This window comes from Scophthalmus maximus, chromosome 11 (genome assembly GCF_022379125.1).
Source record: "Scophthalmus maximus strain ysfricsl-2021 chromosome 11, ASM2237912v1, whole genome shotgun sequence".
Classification (NCBI taxonomy): Eukaryota; Metazoa; Chordata; class Actinopteri; order Pleuronectiformes; family Scophthalmidae; genus Scophthalmus; species Scophthalmus maximus.
In genome coordinates, this window is record NC_061525.1 from 15,152,882 (window position 1) to 15,179,058 (window position 26,177).

At 40.5% G+C, this 26,177-nt stretch overlaps 2 protein-coding genes across 7 annotated transcripts; both read left to right on the forward strand.

The window, feature by feature from the left end:
• Positions 1-948: 948 nt before the first annotated feature.
• On the forward strand, positions 949-9,282 carry LOC118299046 (solute carrier family 13 member 2-like). The gene is made up of 13 exons (XM_035622422.2): positions 949-1,146; positions 3,308-3,436; positions 3,592-3,728; positions 4,522-4,766; positions 4,873-4,923; positions 5,345-5,516; positions 5,637-5,759; positions 5,863-6,072; positions 6,324-6,418; positions 7,255-7,370; positions 7,465-7,626; positions 8,199-8,336; positions 8,673-9,282. Exons 1-13 carry the CDS (start codon positions 1,045-1,047, stop codon positions 8,799-8,801), a joined length of 1,809 nt encoding a protein of 602 aa, XP_035478315.1. The 5' UTR covers positions 949-1,044; the 3' UTR covers positions 8,802-9,282.
• A 3,719-nt stretch (positions 9,283-13,001) lies between these two features.
• Positions 13,002-24,853, forward strand: foxn1 (forkhead box N1). Of its 6 annotated transcripts, none has more exons than XM_035623934.2 (9): positions 13,002-13,149; positions 18,521-18,647; positions 19,084-19,395; positions 19,567-19,662; positions 20,082-20,212; positions 20,328-20,424; positions 22,868-23,075; positions 23,296-23,754; positions 24,352-24,853. In XM_035623934.2, exons 2-9 carry the CDS (start codon positions 18,540-18,542, stop codon positions 24,642-24,644), a joined length of 1,704 nt encoding a protein of 567 aa, XP_035479827.2. In that variant the 5' UTR covers positions 13,002-13,149; positions 18,521-18,539; the 3' UTR covers positions 24,645-24,853. The 6 variants fall into 6 exon arrangements, with proteins under 6 accessions (XP_035479827.2, XP_035479828.2, XP_035479825.2 ...); XM_035623935.2 differs by lacking the exon at positions 13,002-13,149 and adding an exon at positions 13,660-13,911 and having other exon boundaries at positions 23,299-23,754; XM_035623932.2 differs by lacking the exon at positions 13,002-13,149 and adding an exon at positions 13,663-13,911.
• The last annotated feature ends 1,324 nt before the right edge of the window (positions 24,854-26,177 follow it).

The following is a 26,177-nucleotide window of genomic DNA, read 5'->3' on the forward strand; positions in this document are numbered from 1 at the left end:
GGAGACGTTTCATTGGAACCACATCATTGTTATTCCTGAGTCACACCCACATGAGTTATGTACAAGGTCTTTAACTCTGTTATCTAGAGGAACTTTAATTTTTGCCCTTTTCCTGCCACTCCTGCAAGACAAGGACAACAACACACCTGTCACTTTGTAGATCCTATTCAGGCATATCCAGGGCATATGTTTTGATTTGGTTTATTTCTTAGAGTTTAACATTTTAAGGAATCTGTTCTACTTGAGTCAATGCATCTTGGAATGGAATAGAATAGAATAGAATAAACTTTATTGTCATTACACTGGGTATAATGACATTTTGCATGGCTTCTCTCATACAGGAAAAGAAATTAGAAATAAAAGGTGTAACAGACAAATGGAAGCAGTCGTGAAGAAATAGAGCAAAGTGTTGCTTGTGCAAGCATAAAGTTTAATAAAAATAAAAGGCACTGGTTAAATTAAGTTAAATATATATTTACACATTTACAGAGTATTTACATGTAGGTAGAATGTTATGGGTAGTGTCACAGAGTTACAGTGTTAGGGGGTGAGGATGTGTGTGTGTGTGTGTGTGTGTGTGTGTGTGTGTGTCTGTGTCAAAGTCTTGCTCACTTTGCCAATTAGTGATTAAGTATTATTAATAAAGTATTATTATTAAGGTATTGTATGGCCTTAATCTCCCATTACTACATGAAACTGTCATCATGTGAATGTCTTTGAGTAGATGTGTGTCTTGACAATCAATGTTTTTTATTAAGCCTTTAGAGCTGACGCAGACAAAGCGGCTGTCACATTTTACAGTCGAGATATAAAAGATATTTTTTTCCCCCTGTGGATTATTGATCCCAGTTTCTTCCTCTTCCAAACACATGGAAACACACCCCCAACATTCAGGCCCCTAACTCTAAAGTTAATCTTTAATCTTTTTCCAGTATATAAACAGACGTCGTATGCAGCTGTCTTTTACATGAAACGTTGGTGTCACTAATTACTATTTCTCTTTGACTCTTCGATACTTTGGATGTGCGTCACACCTTGTGGATCATGGCTGGATTTCTAACGTCGCTGTGGCGGTACAGGAATTACATCGTGATAGTCCTGACACCTCTTCTGCTTCTGCCTCTGCCACTGATTGTCCAGTCTTCAGTAAGAACACGAAACATATATATGTGTATTTTTCTGAAATGTCTCTGATTGCATGATGTAGTCCGAAGCTATACAATATATTAAGCTTTGACTATGAAACTTTCAGCCCTCAAATGTTCCTGAACATGTAGGTGTCACAATTTAAAATAATGTACTCTGTGCAATTAAAGTCAGCATGCATATTTTCTCTGTTTAATTTGCTTCAGGTTCAGGTTACTTTATTAATACTCGTAGGTAGATTTGTTTTGCAGTTTATAAGAGTTTAAGCGAGCAGGCATCCATCTCTTCACATGGGTTGGCAGATATTTCTTTGGGTAAGATGCATCTGAGCTGCTAAAAAAGTGAGAGAGCTGCAAGATTTCCTTCCACATGGCATCCCCACGTCAATCCCACTGCACATGTAGGTTATGGGGGTCTCTCTGGTAGCTGATCAGACTGACTCAAACTCTATTTCAGGAATTTCCCTCCATTTACAACATGGAAAGAACATCAAAGAACAGACCTGACGAATAGACCTGTAAAGATGCATTATCATATCTAATCTTTGATCTTTGGCCAAAGGTTTTCTGATTACAGAAGGTTTTATGAACTAGCTCAAGCACAGTGCTCGTTAATGACCGAAACAAGATACCACAGATGCCTGGCAAAGCATCAGTCATCTCCAGATCCAATACAAACAGCGACACAAGGAGTGAAGTCTCTTGGTACTGGAGATTCTCCCCTATGGGCCAGAGAATCCATACACCTACATGCTGCCCTACATTCTCAACAACTTGGGAAAACCTCTAATAAGATTATTATGCTCAACAGATGATATTAAACATACATTTTCATTGCATGAGACAGCCACACATTGCTACACATTGCTTGAAATACACATTTACAAAACTAAATATCAACCTTTTCATCAGTACTGGTAATATTTATGTGTATTGCACTAAGGATACACACACAAATCATAAGGTGCATTCACATAGATTTTGGCAACGTATACTTTCTGCAACAATAGTGTTAAAGCTTGAGGTAGTCAAGTGCCCTGACTGTACATGTAATAAAACTCAGTTATAAAAAGTTCTCATGATGAGGAAAGAGCTAGGAGAGATTAGATGATATTGGAGTGAGGTGTTGAATAGGGTACATACAGATTCCTTTTTATCGAGATGTGTTTAGAAGTTAATGAGCCAAATAGGGGCTGATTCTTAGCGCAGAAATGAAAGCGATTTAAAGTGTCATTTGGCCACTGAAGAGAAAGGAGGGAGAAGAGTTGAGGCTAATCAGGAAAGGGGAATATTTTGTGAGCAGACAGGTGACTCCTTAACAACACCGCACCTAGAGAGCAGTGAAGCGTGAGAGGGAGGGTGGAGACAAAAACTGGAGACACCAGCAAATTGAATAAAACATGAATCTATGGTGAGGATGATTATTACAGCATATTATTACGTTATTTTACATCGTACATACAATACAAAACACAAATACATGCATTTTGATGGGGATATTATCTCTTGGGATATTTTTGAATCAAATAAAGAATCTATTTCCGCCCTTTCTTGTGTTTTCCTGAATTAATTTCCCAAATCCACAAAGTATATTTCAATAAAGTATCCATCAGTACTGTATCCAAATCTGCAACCAATTTTGTGAGACCACTGCAACAAAAATAAAGAGGTAAGCTTTTATAATCAAAAAGGATCAAAGACATCCGTCTGAAAGTATATTTATTGCTTTACACTGTCTTTTCAGGCTGTAACATGTCCAGGAAAGGCCTTTGTCAGTGACCCTTTGTACCATGTAATCTTTGACCACGATGAACTGAAAACTGGGGTCATGTTTCAGGGCTTAGTCAGTCCCAGTAATCAAAAATCAAAGGCCACATTCTCTATCTTTTCTGCTGGAATTTTTCTTCAGAAAATGTAGCCCTTTCAAGTTATAAAAGCATTTAATTCACATGATTACTGACGTTATAAGAGAATATTAAACCAGGCTGACTGAGCTAGAGTAGGTTAGCTGAGGTTAGGATGTCTCTGGCCTGTTCTCTTCCAGGCTTTGATGTGGGTTTCTCTATTTCATGTCGACATTAAAGTTGTCCACCAGAACATTTGTAGTGATGTGTGTCTGCATGAATCGTGGTGATTAACACAGTCTTTGTTTGTCATTACAGGAAGCAAAATGTGCCTTTGCCATAATTCTCATGGCGCTGTTCTGGTGTACAGAGTGTATACCCCTGGCTGTGACCGCCCTGCTGCCTGTCATTCTGTTCCCCATGATGGGCATCATGGAGGCAAGCGAGGTAACTCCAACTCTTTAATGTTATTTACCAACTTTGATTTACTGTTTCTTAGAATGAATTTGACCTTTGAGTCTTGTGATTCCTTTCAAGAGTCGGATTTACATGCCAACGTGAGCGTGCTCAGATTTTCTTTCTGTCTTCTTTTTCTCACCCAGGTTTGTATTCAGTACCTGAAAGACTCCAACATGCTCTTTATTGGTGGGCTGCTGGTGGCCATCGCTGTCGAACACTGGAACCTGCACAAGAGGATCGCCCTTCAAGTTCTGCTCATTGTAGGAGTGAAGCCATCCCTGTAAGAGACTACATATATACATATACATATACATATACTTCAATCAGGAGATACAAGTGAATGAAGAAATTATGTTTTATTACGAATATATCAGAAGGATATGTGATGACAAAGTATTGATGAGTCTTTGGTGCTTAGACTCCATGGGTTAGATATTGTAGTTGTCTTCCTGACTGAACTTAGGCTCGAGCAACATATATACATATATTTGATTAGATTTTTTTTATTTATCTTGAATCATCAACAACAAAGAAACAACATTTTGATAAAAATACAAAGATAAAACAGAAAGATAAATCTCTCAGATTCCATCAAAGAACAAAACAAGGATGCTTTGAGAAGGAGCAGGCAGTAGCAAAATTATTATATAGTCCTGCCCCAACTTTACAATATCATTTTAATACAGAAAAAAACAAATATATGTATATATACTACATGTATATTATACTGCATACAAAAATGCAGGTAATACAACAGCATACAACAATACAATACAGAGCTGCAGGTCATACAACGACATACAGTACTGTAACTAAATTGCAAAAGACCAATTTCTGTATTGTTCAAATACTGTATATATATATATATGCACATACTGTACACACATATACATATACATATATGTACTGCAGCTACAAAATATAAAAGTATGAGAATGTTTGTATCATCTGAGCTCACTTATCTGTTGCTGACAGGATTTGTCAGATCCGGATGTTTTGAATGTCCATGTACTTTTTGGTGAATGCACTCATATTGTTGGTCACTCAAGTCCCTTCAACTTTCACCTCCACAGTCTGATGATTGGTTTCATGAGCACCACAGCCTTCCTGTCCATGTGGATCAGTAACACGGCCTCCACAGCCATGATGCTGCCCATTGCCAACGCTGTGCTGCAGCAGCTGTGTGAAACCGAGGCCAACGCTGAAGAGAGGGAATCATCTGCAAATGACGGTCAGGAGAATCAGGCCTTTGAGATGGGTGACTACAAGGAAAGCAATGGCAAGGAGCTCAAACCTAAGGACAACAACATCAACATGGGTGTGTGTTTGAGTGTGACACTCTCTATCTTTTTAAACCTTACGTTTTTTCTTTTTAAAGAGAACACTTTGTTTTTTTAAATTGTTGTCCTAATGTTGTTTTGCAGATATTGAAACCAAAGACACAAAGGAAATCATAGACAATAATGTTAATTCAAGTAAGTTTTTCTAACTTTGTCTTTAACGTAAGACTCTGGTTTGGATAATAATAATAATACATTCTTAAAAAAAATACAGAAACACTCGAAGATTTAGTGCAACAGCACAGGCTAAATGCATTACTTTCAGTGGTTTAAATATGATAGTGTCGTCTCTGTTTGCACAATTTTTATTCTTCAAAGAATCACTAGTGATTGGTTTTGTTTCCCATAATGTCAGCAAAAAAATAGCTGCTATCTCTGTAAAGTAATGTTAAATTAAACTTTAACAGAGCTCCAGTAGCAACTTTGTCTTTAGTAAATTAAACATTAACAGACACTAGTAAATCCTGGATGACCAAGCAGTAAATGTATGTTTACATAGAGTACAAGACACAATTGGGTATTTCCTATAATGAAGGTCTCGGCTCTGTCCCCCCAGTGGTTTGTGAGAGGAGTCCAGATGCCGAGCAACGAAGAATAAAGAGGGAGAAGAAGTACCTGAAGCTGACGAAAGGCATGAGCCTCAGTGTTTGTTACGCTGCCAGCATCGGAGGAACGGCCACCCTCACTGGAACTACACCCAATGTCATCATGAAGGGCCAGATCGATGAGTACGACCCGCACATATGAAAATAAACACTTTCTCATATCTTCTATCGATTTCGGGTTTTTTTCTGTGATTTTTTTTTGTGTTTTGTGTTTTTTTTTCAATTTGTATTTTTTATCAACAGACTCTTCCCAGATAATGGAGGAATAATCAACTTTGCAAGTTGGTTCGGCTTCTCATTCCCCAACATGCTGCTCATGCTCGTTCTCTCTTGGTTGTGGCTGCAGTTTGTGTTTTTGGGCTTCGAGTAAGTTTTGCCAATTTGAGTCGATCTCTGTTTCTGAGATTCTATCACAAACAAAGCGTCGGCAATATGAAAACATGTTTTTGTCCACACTGTGTTGTTCCAGCTTCAGAAAGTCCTTTGGATGCGGCACAAAGAAAAGTGGAGACGGGGAGGCCTACCAGGTAATCAAAGATGAGTACAAAAAGCTGGGCAAGATGAGCTTCGCTGAGGGCTGTGTGCTGACTAACTTCACGCTGCTGGTTCTTCTGTGGTTTACAAGGGAGCCTGGGTTCATACCCGGCTGGGCCACTGTGCTCTTCAACAAAGACAAGCCGTGAGTACAATGGACGTCTGGTACACAGCTTCAGTGAAAAAAAGTGAATAGCCGAATCCTAACCAGGGAAATCTGTGGGGTCAACTGCTAAAAATGTATCAATGAATAAATATTGATCTCCATGATGCAGAGTATTAGCCGGCCTGTTTTATGTTTGAGTGCAGATCCATTGTCAGGTGTTTGATTTGATAATAATAAAATCAAAAGTACATCAGTATTAAATCAGTGTTTTAAATCTGGTTTCTCAACAGGTATGTCACCGATGGCACTGTGGCCATACTAATGTCGACACTCTTCTTCTGCATCCCATCCAATTTTCCCCGATGCTGCGGGAGGTCAAGGGATGGTAGGTCAGCGTACAAGTTATCAATGATATCAACTCAACTCATGTGCTTTATTTATAAGTAAGATTCTATGTGATCGAGCAAAAAGGCAGGAGCTTAATCTTTTATCAGCTTTGCCGTGTATGTGAGTGTCTGGAAAAATACAATGAGAGGAGTTCATTCACTGTTGCGTCACATGTTCAGTCTGTAACATGAAGATATAAGTGCAGTTTTATTACCATATCTGTCCACTCAAAGTTACAGTCAATAACTTTTACTGCCAGTGACAGCTCATCTTGCTGATTCAGGGCTCTCAAATAAATGTTATCCTAACTCGCTCCTGAGTTGTATCCTGATATCTTCAAGGTCAAGCCTGTACAACTGCACATGCTGTGCTTCTCCTTCCACAAACTACTTCTGTATCGATGATATTTTTTTTTTCTCTGTAACTTGAGCTTAGCGTGTCCTCCTCCTGTGTATCAGCAAAAGGCCTACTTCTTGCTACTTCTTGAAGTGTAAAAGCAGTGCTTTGTATACAGAGAGTGATTGACACACACTTAGTTTAAAAGGTGTGTTTCAGACTTTGAGGTGCCAAAGTCAATTACTCAACTTGGAAAAGAGAAAAAAAAATGGTTTAAAAGTATGAATCCAGTTACAGCAACACTTTTGTTATGATTATTTTGATGGCTTACCACTTCATCATCTTTCTTATCTTCCCAGGGTGCCTTTATAGTCACCGCATCTATCTGCAGACAATAAAAGTTATGCTTTTCTATAATAAGGTTCAATAAATCATAATTTATGATGTCCTTACCAATAGCTGATAGTAAACAGCTTATTTATCTCCCTGTGCTAATAGGGGCGCCTGCTGAAGCCCCAACACCTCTGCTTACTTGGGACATCGTCCATGAAAAGATGCCTTGGAACATCCTCTTACTTCTAGGAGGAGGTTTTGCATTGGCCCACGGAAGCGAGGTAATGCAGTTGATCAAGTGCTCATTTTTCTGAAGATAATCCTTTCTATAAATGTTTGGATCTGATGTGTGTGTTTATCCACCCTGGAAAAAAGAAATCTGGACTTTCTGTGTGGCTGGGGGAATCTCTAATACCACTGCAGAGCATCCCTCCCTTTGCCATCTCAATCCTGCTGTGTCTGCTGGTGGCCATGTTCACCGAATGTTCCAGCAACACCGCCACCACCACGCTCTTTCTGCCAATACTGGCCTCTATGGTGAGACAGATAACAACTCAGGCTTTAATTATTACACAAACAGCTAGTGCATACCGTTGTACCATGTCACCAGTACAGTTTTTACGAAATCGTTTCTTGGACAAGCACGACTGAAAATATAACCGAAGACACACATCATTACTTAAATCAAATCCTGTTTGGTTGAGAGATATTTTTACAATTATGACTGTTCTTGATAGGGGCAATAATCATCACATGCTTTACCCTTTCTCAGCAAAAATCTTTATTGTAAGTTTGCAAAAGCTTTTCAAGGGCATTACATCATAACTATTTTTGTGTTGTTTCAACTTGATCACATGTTAGATATGAATTCTATTTAATCAGGAAAGTCCCATTGAGATAGAGTTTCTCTTGTACCAGGGAGACCTGGTCAAGGTGGACAGGAAATGAATTAAAAGTTTCACATATAAATACAAGCAGGGACAGATGACACAAAAATGTTTTAATTTATTTAGAAAAATATAAAGCACATGCTTAAAGCAGTGACACTGTTATATTTAAAATATTGATACCTTCCAAATTTTCATCTGTGTGAGTGTTCTATTTTCCAGGCAACTGCCATTAAGATACACCCGCTGTACGTGATGTTTCCATGCACCATCTCCGCCTCGCTGGCTTTCATGCTGCCCGTGGCCACTCCACCCAACGCCATCGCCTTCTCCTATGGCAACCTTAAAGTTATGGACATGGTAAGACCTTTCAGAACACATTGAAAATCTGTGTGTGCTGACATACACGCACTGTTTTGGATAAAGGCTCATATCCAATTTCTAGATAAGCAGCTTATATTAATCCTTATATCTCATCATTATTATATATTTGTATACAGACATTATTCTGAATATTACCATGGAAAAAAAGCTTGGGCCGGCGAATGCGATGTATGTGTGGCTCAGTAGCTCGAGGGAATGGCATTAATATTATCCGATCATTATAAGACCAGTTCTGATTGTGTTGACAAAACACTGGCCAGGGGTCCAAATATAATGTTTCTTTGTCTTGCACTATTTTCTTCGTTGTTCCAGGCCAAGACTGGATTCATCCTGAACTTTGTTGGTGTCTTAACTGTCAACATTGCCATCAACACGTGGGGTGTGCCGATGTTCCAGCTGGATACCTTCCCCAGTTGGGCTAATGTCACCAAAGCTCCTTGAAAATGAACTCAGGGAAATGGAAGCGTTTGAGAAAAAGGCTGGAGAGATGAACAATATCTGCTAATTTATCAGGATCCCACTAATGGAAGACTGGGTCTGAGAAAACTCCCCTGTATGTTCCGGAAAGAGTAGCTGGGGAATACTGGCCCTTGAAGGCTGATACTGATTCTATCCTCAGAAACCATCTGGAAACGATGGAGCAGCTTTTGTTAACTGAATTGAGTTCAGTTGATTTATATAAATCATCATCTGGACTGTCAACAGAACAGATCAAAAGGTTAATGTAATTTATATCCAGGACTGACTTTCTGTGTTTCACCTATGAAGACATGATATTTAAAAACAAATGTTCTTGCATAAAAACAAGGAGATTGCTGCAAAAAATATGAATTGTGGCAAAGTTTGATATTGTGGGTTAATTGCACCTGTAATAAAAGTGTTACACTCACCTAATATAATAAACTTAGGTTTAACAAAAAAACAACATTATTGATTTACATTTTTTTAACATTTGCAAACAAATAATGGTATCACTGTTATTGAACATAACTCATCCAGCCTATATATATATATATATATATATATTTGATGTTCCTCAATGAAAAGAATATTAAGCTTTCAAGAAAATACTTTTTTTTTACAAGCTGAGTTCAAGGGTGCTACGTGGTTTTTGGCTGAGGATGTTAAAGTTAATGATGGGCTCAAATCTCATTGACATCCATAGGATTAGGACCACCAGGTCACCGATTGATTTAAAGAGATCCAAGAGGACAAAAGGCAAATCCTGTGTGGGAGGAATGTAAAATGATGGGATGTAAGGGGAATCAGTTGTAGAAAATGGACTGAAAACATTTGATTGAAGTCTTTGGCAGGGGTCTGTATATTTGCTATATGTGAAGGCCTGGAGCAAAAAGGATTTTAAAGTTGTGAATCTACAGCACACACAGGGCGAAGGAGTAAACAGCCATACAATCTAAAGCACTGGTTTAATCTAGTGACCAGTTTCTGGTGGGGACTGAAAGACGGCATCGTTGCGAAAAAGGAAAAAACTATCACTCTCTCTTTTGCTGAATCGGTTCTCACACTGATGGACGTTGAAGAAAGTGTGTTGGATGTCTGTCATCAGAGGTAAGATGTCTTCATATCTACTGCTTTACGTTTTATTACTGCAGATGTTTTTTTTGTAGTCGCCGTCAGATTGTTTTATCTCAGTCAAGTCCCACTTGTAATGGTATGATGTTGCAGAACATTTACAGCTTTAAACCTCAGGTGGATTGTTTGTTTTGAGGTTATTGACCCTGTGTAAGACGTAGCAAAATATGAATCAATAGGATGCATCTGTAATGGTCGCACTCTGGAAGGCCTCACCACTTGACTGTGCTTGTATTTCTGAAAGTGGTTTTGTTTTTTAACAAGGGACCTGAGTCAGTGATTACGGTAAATGGTAATTGCAAACATATACTGAGAGCAGTCATTTGAGAAGACAGCAGCACATTTTACTATGAAATAATCCTTGGGACAGGAAGAGTTTTTGTTGGATTTATACTGTACACATTTTTGGAGCACTGAGTAACATAAGAATCAATGTGTATGAAGCCAAGTTTCACTCCCACAATCCTTTTTGGTCTCGAGGCGTTGATCAAAAAGTTTGTCTCCGCCTTTAGCTGCTGTTAAAGCAAAACTAAAACTCTCCCATTTCTCCTTCATAACAACAAGAGATCGTAGTCATACAGGAAATAACTTGGTCCTGAAACTATCAGTCAGTACATCAGCTGAATTATTGATGGATGGATTATGGAGTATTATCCTAATTAACTTGTTAAACCGTATGACACTGTGACAAGTGTCTAAATGTTTACAGTAGAAAATACAACAGTTTCCCAAATCATCCGATCTGAAAAACTCACCGATCAGTCAGAAATGCCAAATATCAGGTGGTTCCTGCCTTTACAAATGTGCGACTTTGCTATTTCATATCAGTGAAATATATAATATCATCGGCCTATATTATCAACGCCCTTAGATGCAAAACCAAACACATAACAGAAAACACAACACATCCCAACCATTAAGAAAATCAATAATAAAACATGAAACAAAATCTTTTTTTTATATAACAAAACAATAGTTGCCAAATGTTGTGTTTTCTGTTTTGTTGTTCTGATTTTGCCTGTCTTTTTGTGTTTTCTATATTATTGTGGTGTGTCTACTGACTGTCATCTTAAGCTATGGGAAAATGTGATGAGCATTTTGAATGTGTGTTTGTCGTCTTACTTGTGTTATGTCTATATGCATGTTTTTTTTTTTTTACTTGCTGTGTGTTGAAGTCTCTTGGCCACTAAAATTGGGCAACACTATAGTAACAAGGTTTTTGTCAGTTCAGAATGAGCCTGTTGGTTTGTGACTGAGCAACATGTCTGTGATGTTACTGAGCATGTCATCCCATCATCAAAGGGTCGGGTTAAACGTTGTTACCATGGCAGCAAACAGCAAGCGCAGTGTAAGAAAGATGGACAGTTGGGGCCTCAGCCACCGTTCTCCCACAAAACCACACTGTCAATGGCCAGTAATAATAATAATAACACATTTCATTTATAGAACACTTTTCATTGCTAAAAGCAATCTCAAAGTGACTTCGCCGGTTTAACTCCCAGCTGACCGGACCATCTCACCATGTTTCCTCTCTCTCCTTTGCTGTCCTATCCAATCGCGGCTTAAAGGGGCTTTTAAAAAACTTAAAAGGAAAAAGGAAACACACTCACCAAGTTTGAGGTTGATTGGATGAGTTATTATTGAGAAAATTGACGGACAGACAGAATTCTTCATTTATTATCCAGATATAGGCTACTTCACTCTGAGCCAAACAGAGAGGTATGAAGTGATAAATCTCTCTGCCTTCTCACTGCCTAGGGGGTCAGAGGAGTGTTTTCCTCTGACTTTTCAAAAGACACCCATAAATCACTGTTTCTAATTACATGAAATATGGAATTGAATCTTTCAGCCACCTCCTGCTATATCAATATTTTCATAAGAGTGAAGCCATTGAAAACAATTATAATAGACGTCAATTCTCACATTTCTTAAGAGTGGGTTCATTCACGAGACAACACACAAGAAAACAAAACAAGCTTATTTCTGCTTCACAAATCTGGTATCTTCTATTGCGATTTGCAAACTTTATTATGGTTAGCCTGATTCCTTATTTTCACATCTTCATGAAATCATCACCACTCATTGCCAGAAATTGTGTGACAACGGGCCAATAGTTAACGAAGCTACATTTTCACCCTGGACAGGTCGCCAGCCCATCACAGGGCCAACATACAGAGACAAACAAACATTCACTTTCACCTTCACACCTATGGTCAATTTAGAGTCTCAAATTAGCCTAAGCCCAGTCTGCATGTCTTTGGACTGTGGGAGGAGGCCGGACTGCCCAGAGAAAACAAACGCATACACGGAGAGAACATGCAAACTCCACACAGAAAGGCCCCGGAGGGTTGATTAGGTCCGAACGTCAATTCTAATCAAGAACCTTCTTGCTGTGAGGCGATAGTTCCAACCAGCGCACCACCGCGCCGCCCCACAGGTAGACCAACATTGCCATGAATAGTCCGGCATGACAGCATGGCTACATCCACAGACTGATAGTACTAACATGTACACACAGCTCCACCGCCTGACTCATGGTGACAATAAGAGCAGTTTAGGGAAACACATTCTCACTGCTTTTAAATTGTAAAAGGGTCAACAACATGTTCAAGCTCTGCAAAACATGATATTGCAACTGAGAACACCAGAGCAATGGAGCAATTATTTCCCAGAAGACAATGAGATAGTTCACCTAAGTGGCCCCTGGAATCTCTTCCCACATTACACCCTCCTCAAGAACTCCATCTTTGGCAGAAAAAGCCTTCGGCAGTAGCCTCGCTCTGCAGAGGCCTTGCACTGTAACACAAGAGTTTATTCAATCTGTAATTAATCCTCTGTCTCTCCTCTGTCATTCTGCCTCGCCCTCTCACTGAGGACAGGGTTTGTTCAAGGTATAGCTACGAGCTAAGGGTGCTGATGTTTTTCTGGTTCATTGGGAGGATAGGATAGGAATCTACCTGTATTGACATACCTCTACTCCCATTTCCCTCTCTCACTTTGCTCTCATTTCTCTGCCACCCTCACTCTTTGAGCCTCAAACTCTCACCCGGAACTTTTCAGCGCAGAGTTTAAATTGATCAAGAAAGAAGATTTTCTTTGGGGGCCATCACCATGGATCATCTTAATACGTGTACCTGGTGGCTCTGAGATTAGTTTAACTTTGCAGCCTGCAGACCGCAACAACCCTGATTGATAGGTACAGTATGCGGACCAGTTACGACATTAAGTACCCGATGCTTTGTGGCTCCTGCTGTGATCGTGAATGTTTGCATGCTTCAAATGCTCACATGACCCTTTCTGTGTTTACACGTGCACGTGTCTTTGAATGTGCATCAGTTGAGTGGAACTAGATCACATTGGAGGCGGCCATTGCCGTGGGGCGAGCTCAGAAACCAGGGCATGGTGCCCACTCGCTCTCTGCCATGGGCTGCAATCACTAGTGTATCTTGTGTCCCACTCAAGACAAGTATCCATTCAGTCAGGCAAAGAAAGACTGATGGAAGGAGGAAGGGATTGCTGCCAGCTGCCAGGGACTGCACTGGTAGATCTGTTGGAACCTGTTGGAACAGGTTTTTCTTTCTGTATATCTTATTGCTGGACTAGCCTGGACGAGTGCCACACACACACACACACACACACACACACACACACACACACACGGACGCACGCTCGCACACACACGGACGCACGCTCGCACACACACACACACACACACACACACAAAATTAGGGTGATATTCCGAGCTGCCAAAATCTAAAACCAGCCCATCAACCAGTTCTGTACATATTTAGACAGTCAATCTAATCGTAGTGCCTCACTGTCAGGGTGAAGGAGGCTCGAGGTGCACACGTCCACGAGAACCGGCTGAGGATGTGAACAGAGGTTACAGGTCTGAGTGACAAAGTCAGACCGAGGCTACAAATCCACAAAAGCCAGAGAGGGCAGATTCAAAGGTTAGGTGAGTTCATTTGAGACTGTTTAGCCGTTTTTGCCCTGATACACACGTGATTGTGTGATTCAGACTCTTTTTGCTCATGTTCACACACGGCAGCATTGTGCACTGAGGCTGTTGGCACTGCTGTAGGTGTTGACTGCAGGTTAACCTCTGCAAACCTTTGAGTGGCAGTCTGTATGTCGCTGTCGGTAGGTAATCTTGATAATTATATTATATAAACAGATTCACCTGCTCTTGTCTTCTGATAATCACAGACATAAAAGATATTTAGCGACTTAATCAACATGTTTGTGGTGTTGTGTTGTGAAACAGCGACAATAATGTGCTGAGGGGATTTTGACAGTTGCGACAGACGAGACTTGCTGATCTAAACTTTGTAGAAATAAAATCAGTTTTGAAGTTACATAAACGTATGTAGCATGTATCTGCAGTATTATATTATATTCAGCATCGCAGACCTTTGTTTGAATATTCAAAGCTGCTCCCTTTATTTCTGTGCACTTTTTTGCATTTTGACAACTTCTGTTGAAATGATGTTGAACATAAGGACGTTAAATGCCACAGACGGATTTGTCAAGTTTGAAACGTCCGTTCTGTGAATTGGGATGGGATTGAGATTGACAACAGTCTCCATCATGATTCACTGTGTTTTTTTAAATATAAAAAAGCAAAAGCCATGGTTACATCTAACAAATTTCCAAATATGCATGTTGTTCCTCTAGAAACTTAATTGAATGATTTCTAGTGAACTCTCTGCAGTTCATATCATCACCGCATCATTTCAAATCAAAAGAATTACATTTAAAAAAAGTAATATTTATGGTCTGAAAATTCAAATTAATCAGTCTGAGAGTCAAAACTAGAAGTTTAATTAATTTGAGACTTGCTTACAAACTAAACTCACTTAATACAAGCAGCATATAAAACTATAGGGTTATCTAATATTTTAAACCATAATATTTATTATTTATCTAATATTTTACATCAAAAAATCTGATGGTTCATTGTCTTCATGCACTTATATTTTCACACTTGCTTCCATCAAGTTACAGGAATAGCCTTTAGAATATTTCATTAAATACATCAAGCACATTTTAATACATTGGGTTAACAGGGATTAGGAGCAATATTACGCCCATCAGCCGAACCGTACACCTCGGGTTATCGATTCCCTCTCGGACTCTGGTTCCCTCAGCCTCAGTGGTCGCACTTGTGTGAGCCAGTCTCCAGTGATGGCTGCCTCAAACTTTTCATTTCCTTGTACAAAAAAATCCAAGAAGGGTTTGGGCATTGATTATAGATATACAAACAAGTTATATGGTAGATGGTGGTGTAGTTGTTAGCGCTGTCGCCTCACAGCAAGAAGGTTCTGGGTTTGCAAAATTGAACGGATCTAAAAACCCAATAAGAGCTTATGTGGGGGCATCGCACATGCCTTCGTCTGTTAAAATGGAAGTTTTTCTTTTGATGTAAAAAAGTGAAACCACGATAAAGAATTTCATAACCTTTTCCACCTATAATGTGGCCTGTAACTAATACAATTCAAGTGAACATTTTAACTGAAACCATCAGTGGGGAAAAAAATAACAAAATAAAAAAAACCTGTAACCATGTTGTATGACGGTCCTACTTAGAGAAGAATTAATAAACGAGTTTACCGGAGACACTGACACTCAGGCTGTTTGTCAAAGGTGTTTACTCCCTCAAACAGAGGCTTAGTTTATCATACCCAAAATGGGTTTTTTATGGCAAATGCAAATAGGTTATGGGGAGCGGAATACTATCAGACAGCTTGTAAGTGATCTCTAAGTAACCCGTGGATACGCTGCATAATAGTAATAAGGCCCAAAGATTTAAGGAAGGACACATTCCTTCACCCCTCTTATGATTGGGCAAGAGTCTGTGTTCAGAATCAACCAACTTTATTCAAACACATGATAATAGTAAACACCTGCCATCAAATAAAGTTAAGCTGGTCCTGATGGATTTTCTTCTCAGTTGCCTCCAACTGCGAACGCCATGGTTCACAATGAACTTCCAAAGCATGATTGGGATTTCATTGTTGAAAAGGTATCGATCAGGGTAGAGGTGCAGAAGAATTCCCGGGGCATTAGAATCAACAATTATGTAACACAGGGAAGTAGGCCATCCATTAAATATGGCACAACAGTGACGTAGATGAAGAACAGGACGTTCCTCCGAAATTGATAAAAAGACGAGGAGAAAACTGGTGAGGGCGGCTGCCAAAAGGCCTTCAGCAACATTTGAGTAGCTGCAGGAATTTCCTGCAAGTACAGGTTGCTCCCTACATGTGATGACAATCTCCCGTAGTCTTCGTATAGTGTATATCTGCATGGCTATGGGGCAAAACCCTACAGTCCATGGGAGACCTTTTCTCATGGAAAAATTACATCCGAGCCAAGATAAATTTTGCTTAACACATGGGTAAGTCAACGAAAAAAAGAAAATATATATCCAGTCCACCAAAAACCACGTGGGAAAATGTGTCATTGTCTGATGAGACCAAGCTTGCACCTTTTGGCCATAATTCATATCTTTATGAAGTCCAAAAATATATGTTTGGCAGCCTGTCGCCATAAGAACACCATACTGTACCCGCGATGCTTTGGGGCAGCTTTTCTGCAGCTAGAACTGGGGCTTTAGTGAAGATGGAGGGAATCATTAGAATCTCCCAACACCACTTGACTGGTAGAAAAACTTCAAGCGTCTGCCGGAAAACTGAAGATGAAGAAAAGCTTCATCTTTCAATGAGACGGCAACCCAAAGCATAAATGTAAATCAACAGAGGAACGGCTTCATCAAGAGACATTTCAAGTTTTCTGATGGTCCAACCAGTGTCCAGACTTGAATCAAGTTCCAAATATGTGGGGTGACCCGAGGAGGGCAGGGCACAGGATATGCCCTTGCATATTTGACAGACATGTAATGTTTTTGCATGGAAGAGAAAAACATAGTGTTCATTTAAGGATGAGGCCCCTTTTGTAATTTTTTACTTCTCAGTTTGAGTTTGTTTTTTACTTTACTTTATAAGTTAGATGTCACATTAGAAAGTGGAAAAAGTCACAGATATCACAGAAATATGCCAGTTGAAAACAGGTGTTTAGACTTTAACAGTAATATGCCTTTAACATGAATGTTAAAGGCATAAAGTTTGACATTTCTGACAATTGATGCAGTCAATATTCTCCACAGATCTATGCATAAAATCGAAAAAAATAATAATACCTGTCAACTTTAAAACAACCCAGATAATTGTCCAACAATATTTAACAAAGTTCCAAAAGTACACGTCCAAATTCCTCAAAAACAGGACTTTGATACAACTGTACTTTGAAATGACACAACTGCTTTTCTTCAAAATGGTAAGATGCTACTTATAGGAGCAGAGAAATGGTTCATGTTTTTATAATTGAGCAGGGACATATGTAGGGATAAAGACGTTATATCGTCTCAATGGTTAGAGGAGTTAGAGGACAAACACCCGACGCACACACACACACACACACACACACACATACACACACACACACACACACACACACAAACACACACACACACACACACACACAATGCTGAAGTTTTTACTTTTCTTACTGTAAGTGCATCCGTTCTGGTTGGTGTCAGTGTGTCAGTCAAGCAGATGAGAGGATTTGTTGCCACAGTGTTGAAAAGGCAAATCTCTCAACTTTCACCTTGACACTTTAGCCTTCTTTGATCTGAGCCCCTCTCTCTCTCTCTCTATCTCGATCACACTTTGTGTGCCTCAGCACTCTCTGGCCTCATGTGACCCAGCAGCCATGGTTTGTTGGCAGTTTTAATGAGCTTGGTTTATGTCGGGGTTGAGGTTACCTTTAATGGAACCTGTGCCACGTGTCTCTGTCACCACCGCTGGGATCAGATAACACCTCTTCACACGCAGCCAGATTAACCCCAGCTGTCCCATGTACTGTACGTCAAACCTCGGAGTTACTGTACCAGCACTAAGAAAATAAACTCCTGTTCCCAGGCCTGCATTCACACTGTCAGAGATTTACAGTAGAATAATGACTCAGTAGATATGATCTCAAAGGATCAGTGACAATTGTCTTAACACTTAAGATTTGCTTCCTGTTATGTGGCAACAGCCGTCTAAATCAAAAAACAGAATGTAAAGAGTAAAGCATTTCCAGCCAAGAACTCGTCACAGCCGCCAGTTCATTTAGGACATCTGCACTTTGGTTTTTGTATGAATTAAACAAACAACATAGAATGTGTTAATTTGTGCTTTAGCTATTTTCAGACGGTTGGTGGATTTTATCACAGTCGTTCTATGTTTTTACTTTGCTTTCAATTCTTATGCAGCTTTATATTTGTCATACAAAAAAAGCAAATTTTCCAAAAGTATTTAGCTATTGCCTCATCGGCTTTGTGTGAACTTTAATTGAATTCATGCAGCTCATAGCATCTCCAATGAGATAACATCTAAAGCAAATAATATAGAGACCCCTGTTGGACCAGTCAGTGACAAGATGGACTTTCTGATTGAAAAAAAGGCCACGGCATCACATTCAGACCAGAAAAGATCACTCACTTTTTTTTTGTCTCTTCACAGGAGCAGATTTTGGTGCAGAATGTCAGACTCCTCGACGAGCAGCAGGTCTCAAACATCGACCCCTCAGGCCAACCTCCACACCCCTGAGCCCCGTGGGACCTCCTGCCAGCAGATGGCAGAGTCACAGGTACTTAGCTGCATATTGTCTGCATATTGTTTCATTGTTTGCAGATAGTTAAAGGAGCAGATGGACGCCTCTCTTGTGTCTGTAAATAGGAAGCTACAATCTTCAGCCGGGTTAGTTTAGCTTAGCTTTAAGACTGAAAAAGTAAGGCCTGGTTCTGTCCAAAGGTAACAAACTCCGCCTACCAAAACCTGAAAAGCCCATTAAGTAACATATATTTTTATGTATTTAATTTATACAGAAAACAAAGTGTAAAAAAAAAAAAATTTGGGGGACAGAGAAATCAGCGCTTTTCCCAGAAAGCATCTTAACTATTTGGCTTCCAAAAGGGGAGAACACAAGAGTTACACAACCCAGCTTTTATGGTTTAGTTGCAGATTTGATTTATTCAAATAACATCAAAGAAATGATTTCCACCGTGCCAATGCTCACACCACAGGCTATTGAGGGCAGAGGTGTCTGCTTCACCCAGCAGGACACCTTCAGCCTCAGGACTGCAGCTGTAGACAGGAGGCACAGTACTGATGGGACCATCAGCTCCGGGTCAGGGTCTGCACCTGGATGGGGCCCCGCGGACTCTGACCGATTCCACCCGTACCGCCGAGCAGTGACGGCCACAGGCTGTCTCCAACAGTGCTCTTCCTCCTTCAGCTGCCTGCAGGAGGGATTCAGTCCGGACACAAGTTCACAAAGCTCCAGCAGCGAGGCGCCGCCGCCACCACCGTGGGACCAATACAACGGCAGCATCCAGGTTTCTAGTCTTATGCTACACTCGCTTTCATCCTCACCTCAGTAAGTCAAGAGTGGGTGAACAGAAATGTGCTTATGATGCACTTTTTTCCTCACATGGTTGGGCTGTTACAGAAACACACTCATGTTTGCACACACAGAACTGTTTCCTTTTTTCCCATCATATTTACAGAGTTCATACCCAGAGCTGCCAGCTGTGCCGGTGGAGCCCTCCTTCTTCCTGTCTCAAAGTTTTCCATCCTTCAGCTCATCGAGGCCTCTACAACAGGTGAGTGAGTATCACACACACGCACACACACACACACACACACACACACACACACACACACACACACACACACACACATGGCTGCAGCAGAAGATCGGATGTACGTGATGACTGATGAAAACTTGAGAGACTTGACAGTTATTTGAGTTTCCCCTTGTGATTCCAAGGTATCGCAATAATCGATGAAAGCCAAGATAATGCCAGTGGTTTGACACTGGCAGGAAATGGTATTAATAACCGATTACAGTGATTCATGATAAACTACCACAGAGTCAGTGAAAACTTTATTGTGGCAGTTTATGTATCCGTAGAAATGACTCAGCTAAAGCAAATGAAAGAAAATATCAAGGAAAGTGACATATCTGTCTTATATCAGCTTCCAGGTCGTGATTTTTGTTTGTGTGTGTGTGTCTCCACAGGACTCGTCCAGACTGTACCCTGATAATGACCAGTCCAGCAGCTCAAAGTATTCCCTGCAAAGTCTGTCCACCCAGCCACAGCAGGAGAGCACCACACAGCCCCTCTACCCCAAGCCCATCTATTCATACAGGTAAAACGGCATCAACATGTTTCTCCATTATCAGGTAGTTATCTAAAGCAACAGCGTGTCTTCAAATCACTCTGATGCGTTAAGTTGAAGTAATAAATCTCTCTCATCACTGCAGTATTTTGATCTTCATGGCTCTGAAGAGCAGTAAAACAGGGAGTCTGCCCGTCAGTGAGATCTACAGCTTCATGACTGAACACTTCCCATATTTCAAGGTACCAGACTACGTTTGTTTTTATTTATTTTTTTTAAATCACACACTGAATCCAACAAATATAAAAGGATTGTTTGGACATTTATGTTGTCAAAGTGTGTACACGATGACATGGTGTGTGACTATAGACATGTGTCCTCTTGTCGCTGCCTCTGCTAATGGAAACTTTAAAGCCCATGTTTAATTTGCCCCCTGTTTCGCTGGTCCCTGGTTCTGATTAATCTGCTCACATCCCTCTATTTTTGTGCAGAAGCCCAATAAATGATGTATTTGAAAATAAAAAGGTCACTGTTCTTTAAGAATTTTGATTACAGCCTTAACCCTTTGTAAGGTAACTCTTTCAATGTCAGAAGCAAAAGATAAAGATAGATAAAGATAAAAGATACTGTACCAACGTTACTAGAGGCACAATCGTGGTAGAAATATATGTTTTTCGTGCCTTGCCTATTTCGTGAAAAGACTAAATCTAAATGGTGGAATCAATAAACAACAGTTTTCTTTGAAATATGACCAAATATAAGGAACCTCAAGTCTGATACTAGTCATCCCCATCCCCTGTGATCCTACAATGCTTTGCACAGTAACGATCAGATCTGTCTCAGGAGACTTAAAGCTTCCAAACAACATATCATTTGTCATAGTTGTGTGAAGACTGAATCCGGAACAGACCAAAACCCGAACTGCCGGTGGATCGGTGTGTTTAAGAGGTGAAATCTTTCTGATCGCAGGTGGAGGGCAGACAGCCCAGAGCTGGAGCCATGTATTTTTTTTGGATCAGGACAGTCGGTATTTGCCCCCGCAAGTTGTTTTCCAATTGGAAGAATTTTACCTTTTTTTCCCCCCTGGTTTGATTTATAGATCTTGATCTCACATGTATTGATTTGACGTTTGGTATCACATTTATGGGCTGTTATGTAAGGCCTGACTCCGCTGCCTCATGAGGGCCACATTCCTGCCGACTGACTTTTGGCTACTCTCATTTAAAATAGTCTAAGAGCAACTGTGTGTGTACTGTATGTGCACGTTTGTAACAGCAGTTTCTCTGGTTTGCTCGCTGAAGGGCTGATGTTCATGTTTGCCCAGTGTTTTGCTGTAAGTAAAAGATTTTCCCGAACCATATCTGTGTTGCAGCTGACATGAATTACTCCCATAATCTCCCTGTAATGATTGATGACACATGAGGAGTAAAATGGCGGGGGCATTTTATCTGTTCAATATCGAGTTTGTATGTGAGTGTACGTAGGCGGGATAAGGGAAAGTTGCAAGAACTGTTTAGAAAATTAAACCTGAAAATCATTAAGATCAGAGATAGGAAGCAGATAACCAGAGATATAATCATTTTGTTGAGGTGGGAGATTAAAACCCGACATAAATTCACGGTGCTATGACTTAATAGCGATGGAGCATGCAGCTGCAGGGTTGGACCTCGGTTTGAACCCTAAGTCGTCACGAATGCTGTTGATTTCAGAGATATCTACAAATCAAATCGGCTCAGACTCACTTCTGGAAAGAGCTCAAAGACCTAACGCCATTTATATTCAAGAAGGCACCTTATAGATGGCTGCTCTCCAAACAGCTGCCTGTAACCCAGAACACGGGCTGCGGGGCCATAAAGTACACGAGACAGACGGCAAAGTGATCCTCCGAGGAAAGTCAGGTGTATTTTCTAAAAAGCCGCAGATCTTTGAGATGCGCTGAATGAGCCCTCCTAAATGTTGTCAAGTATCGTTGAGTTCAGTTCAGTTCAGCAGACACTTGCGATGGCACGCAGATATAAATCACTTCAGATTGGTGGAGAAAATGAATATGTTTTCATTGTGCCTCAGGTGAGGGCATGGTGTGCTGGTTTCTGTGAGTTCGTAAGAGCGCTTGAATTTGACACTGACACTCACAGACACTGAAACACGGTCAGGTGGTGGGTGAAGCCGCAGCGAGGCTGGGTGTCTTTATCAAACATGAAGAAAGGGTTTGACAAGCCAAAATAAGACTTTAAAGTACAATTATTGTCAGATGATTTTGAAGTCAAATTTGAGCGGTTAACGGTTTGATTGAAACTATCAATAATTGATTGAACTGACACACAAATAATCAGCTGCCGGCTCTGATAATCCGTTGATCTTGTTACAGTATGTCATCACCACGTGAGAGACATTTTTAAATATTTGCCGACTTTTTGAATAGGAAATGACTTGATGTGAGCTGGAGGTGATAGGCTGGCGACCTGTCCAGGGTGTACCCAGCCTCTCGTCCAATGTCAGCGCCCCCCGCGACCCTGAAAGGATAACGCGGTATAGATGATGGATGGTGGTCGAGGGGTTTGTGTTCCTCACTTGTCCCCTTGTACAATGAATTATCTTGACATGGCGATGAGCTCGAGAGCTGCTTCTTTAACCCTTTCCATCCTCCTCTTCCGCATTAAAACCCTTCCCTCTCTCTGTGCTCAGACAGCTCCTGATGGGTGGAAGAACTCGGTGCGTCACAACCTCTCCCTGAACAAGTGCTTCGAGAAGGTGGAGAACAAAAATGGAAACTCGTCCCGCAAGGGCTGCCTGTGGGCCCTGAATCCAGCCAAGGTGGCGAAGATGCAGGAGGAGCTGCACAAGTGGCGCCGCAAAGACCCCGTCACTGTCCGCAGGAGCATGGCGAGGCCAGGTGCGTTCGATAGACACCACCATGAAAGTCACTCAACATCAGAAGATTGATTCTTACCACGAATTCATCTTCGTAAAAGATGAAATGATCAAAGATGTACTCTGCAGATGTTTGACCTTTCAATTAGCTTGTGCCGATTGATACTGATTTGACTTAAAATGCTTCAAATTCTTAGTGTTAATTGATTCAAATGTTATTTGATACTCTCTTTTTCCCACAGAAGACCTCGATCGTCTCGTTGGAGAGAGACCGGACAAGCCCAGGTCTCTGCCACCTTACACCAGCCCGTCCCTCCTGTCTAGGGTGACTCCGTTTTACGGCACCACCTCATCCTCTTGCACCGCCGCCCCGCCCCGCCCGCCCTGCCAGCCCATTCGCCGTTCGCAGTTTGCACATATTCTGCATCAGCAGCAATGCTACCTCCCCCCCGCCACAGCTCACCCCAGCAGCTCGTTTGCTCTGTGCTCGCCCTGTGGACAGCAGCACGCAGCGGGCGTCCCGTCGGCTCCCCGAGGCCTGAGCTCGCCCGCGGCCGGGAAGATGCCACCGGCTTATAATTCTTTCCTGCAGGCTGAGCACAGTGTTGGTCCCAGGAGCATGCAGGACCTGCTGCTGGAGGGAGATGGCAGTTATGACATTGGCGCGTTCAACCCCAGCCTGACTGACCTGCAGCTGCAAGGTATGACCAGAGAAAACCAAACAGCCACATGATGAGCCGTTCACTGACATCAGGGAATATCATCTTACACGGTGTAATCTGTATCTGTGATTAAGTAACACAAAATGTCAGTAAAGAAAATTTTGAATATGTATTAAAGGTAAATGTTTTTTACAAAATGTAATTAAACCTCCCATGTCTAACTATTACATGCAAGACCCAGGAGAGCCTTACAGATTCTTCAAACCAACGTTACCTGCCATCATTGACTTTCTCAGAACGTTTTATGAGCTGCTTGCTATTGATGATATTTGTCATTGTTTAATTGGTTTTTGTTAGCAATAATGTGTTATTTTGTATGTAAATATAACATATTGGAAAGAGGCATCGATATATGGAAAACATGATGGAATAAATGATATTGGTTTTTGTTGGACAAATTTATCTAGGTAATCCCTGTTTTAAGATTTAAAAAAAAATATTTGCGAGTGGATCAATTTATCTTCTATGACCGTAAAATGACCGTGAAAAGTACTTTATTATATACTCAGCATTTTTCCTTTTACTGCAGAATAAGTGTTCCCAAAACACACCTGAAGTATGCTCCTCTGGTTCCAGGTAACCTGTGGGAGGAGTTGAGGGAGGACACCCTGGTGTTGGATCCACAAGTTACCTCTGCAACTCTGTCCCCTACCCCTACCCTGCAGGACCCCCACATCCAGACCTGCGTGCAGGTCCTGCCACCTGTCGGTCAGACGTCGGGGGTGAAGGCTGTCGCTCGATGTAAAGCAGAGTATGAGGATGACGACACACAAAACTGTTTGAATGGACTGCATCCTGTGGCTTATCCAGGGATGGAGAACTTGAGTGGGTATCTGACCTCCTGTACCACATCCATCTCCTTAATGTAAAGACCTGACGGTTGACCCCTGACCACTGACGTACAACATTCAACAGAATATGAAATATTGTAACAAGCAGCTTTGTGCCAAAGTATTAGCATGGTGGTTATGTAGCCCAAGATATCTTCTGTTCTGTGTGACAGGAATTTAGTTATAAACATATTCCATGTTTGAATCCACTGTCACCAAGTTCAACTCATAAAAAAACATATTGCTCATGTCATTTCTTTCCCCCACATTTTTCTAATTTTCAAGAGCTCCTGGTATACTGTATCTCATGGTGAATTAGCAAATAATATACATACATTTTTTATTTAAATTCCTTTGTTGAATTAATTTATAAATGTAGCTATTTATTTACCTTTTACATTGACTTACAAATTAATTTACAAACCTCACCTTATTGTGGTCGCATTAATGGATTTAAAAAAAAGATTTATTTTGTCACTTGTAAATAAATGTTCCTATCAAATTAAACATGAATTTGAATTGCTTAAAAATGATCACTTTATTTATGCATTAATATATTTCCAATTTATTTTTCTTATCAGTTCCTTGATATCAGATTATTGTTAATTGATTTTCTGATCTATTTCTTCCATACGAGAGGTTAAAACAAACAAACACACAAAACATTAGAAAATGACCACTACTTAAACAGCTCACTATGAACTGGCTGCAATCTAAAACAAATCAGTTTCTGATTAAAGGGCTGAAGAAACATTATGCAGATTCTTCTCTATGTTCAATAAGATTTCAAATATGTATTCAAAACAAACCTGTGAGATTGTATATTTTACTGTCATTGGTTTCACTGTGATTTGAGATCGGCATAAGAAAAGCTCAGCACTGATGTCTGAAATGAAGCCTGATGTTTGATGATACTGTAAGTTATTGTCATGGCAACAGTGTAGTAAGACTGTTGTCACAGAAGATGGCAGCACAGACACTTTGTGATCTGCAGCTAGTTGGTTCTGTCCTTCATCATGTGGCCAGATGAACAAAAGAGGAAAGTCACTTTTGGTAAGTTTCAACATCCACAGTCAATATTGTCATAAACTGTGATAGAGCGTTATTTTTCAGTAAACTTCACACGTCACTATCGCTTCCGGACAATGTGTGTGCGCAGTTTGACACTTAAAAGCTGCTGACGTGAGAACGATTCTCTGTTCTCACCTTAAATCTGAGTTTGAGAGACAAATAAGATATTTTTTCAAGTTGGGGTTTTACTAGTATTTGAACTTTTGGGGTACAATTAAAAAAATGTATTTTCCCAGATGTCACTTATCTGGTGTTACTAGCCTGTCAGTGCTAGTCTAATATCTGAATTGAATTTGCAGTAGATATTTAGAAAGTTTAAACTAGGTGACTATAAATCAATTATTTTGAACTAGGAAACAATTTTGTCTCTTTAATGGCTTAAAACATGTCTGGAAGATACTGGATCTTTAATTAGTGCTCTTCAAGGGGTTTTTGGAACAGGGTCAATTTCCAATCCCGTGTCTGTCTCCTGAGTGAAAAAGTTCAATTAATAACAAGATG

What these genes read in the sequence shown, in the direction of transcription:
- LOC118299046 (XM_035622422.2), top strand. Translation starts at nt 1,045, where the DNA reads ATGGCTGGATTTCTAACGTCGCTGTGGCGGTACAGGAATTACATCGTG. An exon ending in GCATCATGGAGGCAAGCGAG is followed by an intron (nt 3,437 to 3,591) that starts GTAACTCCAACT and finishes TTTCTCACCCAG; the next exon opens with GTTTGTATTCAGTACCTGAA. An exon ending in TGCCAATACTGGCCTCTATG is followed by an intron (nt 7,627 to 8,198) that starts GTGAGACAGATA and finishes TCTATTTTCCAG; the next exon opens with GCAACTGCCATTAAGATACA.
- foxn1 (XM_035623934.2), top strand. Translation starts at nt 18,540, where the DNA reads ATGTCAGACTCCTCGACGAGCAGCAGGTCTCAAACATCGACCCCTCAG. An exon ending in AGCAGATGGCAGAGTCACAG is followed by an intron (nt 18,648 to 19,083) that starts GTACTTAGCTGC and finishes CTCACACCACAG; the next exon opens with GCTATTGAGGGCAGAGGTGT. An exon ending in GACTGACCTGCAGCTGCAAG is followed by an intron (nt 23,755 to 24,351) that starts GTATGACCAGAG and finishes CTCTGGTTCCAG; the next exon opens with GTAACCTGTGGGAGGAGTTG.